General features: G+C 31.7%; 1 protein-coding gene across 2 annotated transcripts; it reads right to left on the bottom strand.

Moving 5' to 3' along the window:
- Positions 1 to 407: 407 nt before the first annotated feature.
- On the bottom strand, positions 408 to 2,299 carry LOC107370659 (uncharacterized UDP-glucosyltransferase YdhE-like). Of its 2 annotated transcripts, none has more exons than XM_089266840.1 (3): positions 2,238 to 2,299; positions 1,354 to 2,173; positions 408 to 952 (listed from the first exon to the last, which is right to left on the bottom strand). In XM_089266840.1, the coding sequence occupies exons 1-3, from the start codon at positions 2,282 to 2,284 to the stop codon at positions 506 to 508; spliced, it is 1,314 nt and encodes a 437-aa protein (XP_089122966.1). In that variant the 5' UTR covers positions 2,285 to 2,299; the 3' UTR covers positions 408 to 505. The 2 variants fall into 2 exon arrangements, with proteins under 2 accessions (XP_089122966.1, NP_001310101.1); NM_001323172.1 differs by having other exon boundaries at positions 506 to 948; positions 1,350 to 2,173; positions 2,238 to 2,284.
- Between the last annotated feature and the right edge of the window lie 4,442 nt (positions 2,300 to 6,741).

The raw sequence follows: 6,741 nt of genomic DNA, 5'->3' as shown, positions 1-6,741 counted from the left end.
CATTATCATTATTATTATTATTAAATATCGTCATTAAAATTGATATTTGGCTAGTCTTGAACCAGATTATCAATTGGGATTATTAAAATATTTTCATTCTTTCGCTGCGTTTCCTCAATTGAGACAAAATCAATTTCATTTGTATTAACAACTCACCAATGATTGGTTATAAACAAACATGGAAACAAATTCTTGAACATTTTTCAAAAAGAGTAAAGTGAAAAAGGTTTTCGAGTTAAGAGTTGGCACTTTGTTTTATTATGTTTATTTGTTGCGTTATATAAGATTTGGAAAAATATTCACGTTTCATGAACATAGAGTAACATGTGATTGAAACATGGAAGTTAATCTTCGAAATTTAATCGATTTATTCGAATTAATAGATTCTAATCATTAATATAAAAAAATTTCATATTTTTTAATGCAATATGTTTTAATTTAATAAATTCTGGTGGCATTGAGTTAAAACAAAATGATTGTAAATTGAAATACATTGTGTTAATATTCAAAGTGATTTATTTCGAGCCAGTTGCTCAATGAGCGAGATAACTTTATCTCGTGAATCAGATTTTTTCAGTTCTTCACTGACTCGAGCAACATTTGAATGAATCTCTTTGTTGTTGAGCACATCTTCAATGGCTTTTAATAGCTTTTCACCACTGAATTCATGCAAGTTTAACCTCACACCTAAACCAAGATCAGCTATTCGTTGTGCATTATCTAGTTGGTCACCGAATTGAGGAATGACTATTAATGGTTTACCAACAGCTAGTCCTTCAATCAAAGAATTGGTTCCTCCATGAGTTATGAATAAATCCACTTTGGGTAAAAGAGCAAGTTGATTGATAAATTTCTCTCCCCACATGTTATCATGGAGCTTGATTGAATCACCATTACGTCCTGTTGAGACGATAAAACGATGGGGTAAGTTGGCCAATGGGTTTAATAACCTGTGGGGAAAAAGTTTGGGAATTTTTGGTTTTTTTCTCATATCTCGTAAGATAATGGCTGAATTTTTTTGAAAATTCAACATGTTATAGTTGGATAGTGTAGCTTTGATATCTGAGAAATCCAGAATAAAGAAAACAAAGGTCACTCCACAACCATCGCTCAAACTCGGAAGAGAAAAAAGTGTTTGAAAAATTTGTTTTTATACATGTTAAACTCTCATAGACAGAAACCAATTTTTGAGACTAATTTATATTTTGGTTATTTGGTTGAAGTACCTATTATTCAAAATTGAATATCTTTCAAACGACTCATCCGAATTTTTTAGATCGAATTCAGCCATTATCTTACGAGATATGAGAAAAAAACCAAAAATTCCCAAACTTTTTCCCCACAGGTTATCATGGTCATTAGTTCAGTTACAGATGAAGCCAGTGATCCCATTGAGACATAGATGAGCTTTCCTGGTTTATCTTTCAGTTTCTTTGGTATTTCAAAGTTCGGTGTTTCTGGTGCTCGAATGGATGAGTCAAGACAAACCCAGTTTTCTTTCGGTGAACCCAATTCATGGTAATCCAATGGACCAGGGAAAATGTAAATTCCTAGCTGCTTTGCATGCAGCTGTGGTTTATATTCAGCGTCAAACAATTGGAACAATTCCTTTGCTTTCACTATATCATTTTTTTCGGCCTCTTCCTTTAACTTTTGGTATTCAGACCAAAGTTTAGGTGGATCATGCACCGAATATCCAGAGCCTGCTGGCGGACCACTATACAGATCAAGTGGCGATGAAGATTTAATAGGAATCACTGGACATGAAGCTTTGACCATCCAAGGCATGGACAAAATATAATCAGCTAAACAGACATCAGGCTTTATCTTCTCAATGATGTTCAACATTGCACAGTTCTCACCTTTAGCAGATTCAAATAAGAAAGCAGACGTCTCATTATCACCGGACCCAGGTTTCACAGACTCCTTCAAAATTTCCAAACTTGAAAGTCTACGAGTCTTCTCAAATTGTTGTGCAAATACTTCAGTAAGATTGGATGGCATTCCAGTCATCATGGGATAATTTTTATCATTGTATTCACACAATGAGATGTAATGAAATCCATTCTTTTCAATAGTTTCCTTGTATTCATCAAAATAGGCATAGTAAACTTGGTGACCGCGTTTACGAAGAAGTGAACCAATTCCAATGCATGCATGCAAATGGCCAATGCTGGAAAAATAGAGGAAAAATTTAATAGACGAATAAACTAATCAAAAACTTAGCATAGACTTACCCAATCATTGAAGTTATCAAAACTTTTAAGGAACTTTTTTCTTCCATTTTCGTTTGATTTCATCCAAATACAACTGAATCAAACGAAAAATCAGGTTTATATAGCCATATGCCTGAAAACTAGGTGCTCAAAGATTAAGCATAAAAATTACTAATCCTATCGCAGTGATAATTTGGATTAGATAAATTTCATGGTTTTTAGGTGCAAGCTTGCAAAATGGAGTAAACAGTGTTGTACAATGTTACAGAAACAGTCCAAAGTCGCAAGAGGAGGCTTTATTTGAATAACTCATTATTAGCCGAAAAAATAAAAGATATGAAATTATAAGATAAAAATATAAATTAATGAAAAACAATGATAAAAACTAGGTAAAGGTTGCGTTTAATAAGGTGCAATAATCAGTTACCCAAATGAAGATAAGAAGATGATTAAAGGTATTTTGCTTTATCATTACGAAATAAGTAAATATTCTTCATCAAGAGTTGTTCTGGATTGAATTCTCAAGCATCAAAAGTTCTCATTCTGCCCAATGACCCAACGTTTTCATCGTTAATGACCGGGATAGAAGATTATGGTCAGTTCCGGGGTTGGGAGTTTTGCATAACTTCATCAGATGCATTGATATCAATTTTTGATGCTTTTCACGAGCTGAGCTTTTCAAAGTCAGTTTGTATTGAAATTATTTTCTGCAAAACTCAGTGTTGAATCAATATTTACCTTTTCTATTCAATTGTAAAACTTGACGCAAGTAACTATTTGAAAATTCACTAATTAACCCTTTCAGTTTTGACAACATTAAACTCAACACCAACCTAAAAATGTCTTATGTTTCCCTTGAAGACTTTTCTTGTTTCTTTCTGTTAACTGAAAATTATTCACAAAATGCAAACAAGATATTTACTCACACATATACAAATACATGTACATAAACAATTACACTGAATCATAATAAATCATTGTCAGTCTTACATGATAATTATTATCATCCTCATTGACTAATTACCCATTTTAAGATTTCCATCTACTCGTCAGTAAAAGAAGAAGAAAAAAAGACTGAATAAGAGAAATGAAGAAGAAAAAAGAACAAGAAAAAAAGGTAAAACATGTCCACTCCTTATCCATCAGCTGAGTGTTACTTTGGTGGTTGCCTCAGGCCTTATTAACTATTCATTTCTATGAACATCTACTAGAATGCTGATGATCAAGATAAGACAAGAAAAGACTTTGACTTGTGAATGTTAAATAAGGTGTAAAAGGAAGCTGAAACCTCCCAAGAAGTTAACATGATTGTCAAAATTGAAAGCTCAAAATCAATTCAAGATTCAAAAAAAGAACAAAATTTTTATCGAAAAATTTCCTTCAACAGACTTCGAGTTGACCAAAAAATCAACTCACAGCTTTGGCCAACCATAAGCAAGACTCAACCTGACTCGATGCCTCATTAGGTTGACAAACAACATCAACGACTGCGTCTCTTCTGCAACCTTTGAAACTAATTTCAACATTTGTCATTTCTTGTGAATCTATTTTTTCTTGTTTCATTTTTGGCGTGAAAGAAAAGCAAAAAAAAACCTCTTTTCCCGTGCAAACTCATGTTCATCATGTAATTGAACCTATTATAATAGCAATCATAATTATCATTATTACAATTGCAATGGTAACGCTTGTCTGCTCATGGTTACTGGTAGGAACATAAAAAACAAAACAAAAGGTGCTTTTGGCTTTTGTTGACTTCATTTTACTTCAGCAAAAAAAATGGATTCATCTTTTTTCCTGAAAATCAAATTTGAATTTTCGTCTAATCAGAGTTTCAATGTTCATATTGAAATGGTTTGATGGCAAACTGTTGGTAAATATTTGTCCAGGTTTAAACTATAATTAGGTTAACCAAAAGCTGAAAGTATCAACAGTAAAAAGTAAGTTATGAACCAAAAAAAAGAAGAGGAACCAAAATTTAAAAAGGTAACCATGATGATGGAAAGGAGGAGTTTGATGATGAAACAAGTCTTGGTTTTACCTTTGATGATCAGTGATGATGATAACGCCTTCAATTGAGCTTGTTTCAATGCTTAACCAATAAAGATGAAGATGAAAGTGATAATTAAAAGACGAGAAGATGTTGATGAAAATTAATTTTCAACTCTTTTCTTTGTTCTGTAACTGTTTTGTTTCACTGATTTAGCATGGAAATGGATTCAATGATATTTTACTTTTGTTTCACGTTTGCATGTTTAGAGCCATTAGTCAAAATTCAATTGATTTTCATTTAATTATCAATTTTGTGCTCATCACTGGCATCAACCTGGTTCCAGGTTGACGAATGGGAAATTTTGATGGAATCCAGAAAAGTAGCCAATTTTGGCGTTGAAGCAAATTGAGTTGATTGTCAAGTTGACATTGAGAATGAATTTTTGAACTTACCTTTTCTTTTCTTTTCAACCTTTTTCTCTCTTTCTTCCCTCTGTCTCTCTCATGAGAAAGGACATAATTGACATTCAAGTTATTCACCTTGCAATGAAAGAAACATCAACATAATTATAGTTCGATTTGTTGTTGTCTTAAGGAAAGCCTGAAGCATTTTACTAACTAAATGTAATCTAATATAATGTATTATAACCCATCAACAGTATTTTTGGTACTTTTTTTATTTCCATCAAAAACCATTTTCACTATTTACATCAATTCAAAGTTCACAGCGACATTTTTGTTTGGCCTTTTTGTTTTTCTGCGCACAATTTGTCCAAGTATCATTATCATTATTATTATTACTATTATCATTATTATGCTTATTAAATAATATCACTGGTGTGAGACTGCGACAAAAAATGATGGCGATGATGATGATGATGACTATAAAAAAAGATGTTTATTCGCATTCAGACAAGTTTAATCATCATCTTCATTGAAATAAAAGTTTATCCATTACAGGTTGAGATGAAATTGTACTAAGATTATCTCATTATGCTTAATCTTGTTCCTGCAATTAGCTTGAAAGCTATTAGGTGAGACAATAAAGCATTTCCAGATAAACTAAGTCCGATTTCAGTCAAAGGCAATTGAACAATTAGCATTTCTGAATATTTAAGATGAGCAAATCTCAAGGAAATCTGGTTGAAAGGGTAACAGTTATGATGATCGGATGATTGGAAAAGGCCAAACAAACTGAGTCAAGTTGTTGGATTAAATAAAGTTTGATAGTCAGCTAGTTATTATTATGATCAAAATTCTGGGTTCGGTTGAATTGAGCAAAGTTTCTCTGATTGACAGTTTTCGATAAAATAGCATTCAATGTTAGCACTTCGATCGCTCTTTAACACTTATGGAATAGATTTTTTCATCAAACTAATTTTTATGATGTAAATTTGATCACCAAGAAATGCACTTACAATTGTTAGCTCGAAGAGCTATGATTCAGAAACAAATTCCTAAATTCATAAGATCTTCACTTGAACCGATTAAAAAAAGTTTAACCTGAAAAGATTGAGAAGTGATTGAACATTAATGAGAATACGAAATGCTGTGATTAGTTTCTTGTAGCACCAATAATGCAAATTGAGGAAAAATGAACTTTTCGTTGGTCAAGATGGCCAGGATTCAATCTTGATTAGAAAACCAATTGACTTACAAACCAAAAATATCTCAACAGTTCTGTCACAGTAATACATAATGATCAATGAATCTTCGTCAACAATGAAATTTCAGCAAATGATTCAAACTTTGGTTGACAAAAGCTTAACTTTGGTGAATCTGAAAAATGCTGATTATAGTTAATTTTTGCGATTCGAGAGTTTCAAGGAAATTAATCACACAAAATCAGAATATAAGTTAGCTTCAGGTTCTTACACTTTGTATCGTTTACTCAACCTGTTCAGAAAAATTTGAAAGCATTTGATCAATGAATTTTTCTAGTAAATTGTTGCAAAATGATGTTTTCATGATGAATCGCAATTATTTGAATTGTAAGAATGGAAAAAATGGAAACTTTGAAAGAATCTCTTTTCCTTTGATTGTACTTTTCAATCTGATTTGACCACAATAAAACTGTGCGTTATCATCAAATATTTCAATTTTTGTTGTTCATTGAGAATGAAAATAATGACAAATTACAGGTTTCATTTTGTGTTTTTACATGATATCAATGAAATGATGATAACCATTTAAACAATAAAATTGCACTTTATAATCTTCTTTCATCTTTATTCAGTTTCAGTTTGATTTGGTGAAAAGAAGAAGAAGAAGAAAGGAAAATTTAAACAAAAATTTTATCCATTCAACACACCAACTGAACCTTTTCTTTGTAACATCAATAAAGATGATAATTATGGAGGTGAACATGAAAGAGAAAACAGTTTTTTTCTTCTTCTTCTTTTCCTACTTTTCCAAGTTCAATTTATTCATTGACTGAATTATCAAGTAAATGAGTAATCCAAAGGAAATTAAATTTTAAAGCGAACAAAAAATATCGGCCTCAGAACAAAAACAAACCAATTGATCGCCAATTGGA

Source organism: Tetranychus urticae, chromosome 2, assembly GCF_039701765.1.
Source record: "Tetranychus urticae isolate SD_2017Ah chromosome 2, NJAU_TeUrti_SD_1.0, whole genome shotgun sequence".
NCBI classification, from domain to species: Eukaryota; Metazoa; Arthropoda; class Arachnida; order Trombidiformes; family Tetranychidae; genus Tetranychus; species Tetranychus urticae.
Note: the sequence above shows the minus strand (reverse complement) of the source record. Positions and strands in the feature narration are given on the sequence as shown.

Bases quoted from the DNA above. Each gene is read 5' to 3' on its own strand.
- LOC107370659 (XM_089266840.1), bottom strand. From the start codon at position 2,284: ATGGAAGAAAAAAGTTCCTTAAAAGTTTTGATAACTTCAATGATTGG. The intron at 2,174-2,237 runs GTAAGTCTATGC...CTATTTTTCCAG, and splicing joins TTGATAACTTCAATGATTGG to CATTGGCCATTTGCATGCAT. The intron at 953-1,353 runs ATGATAACCTGT...CTTTTTCCCCAC, and splicing joins CTGTAACTGAACTAATGACC to AGGTTATTAAACCCATTGGC.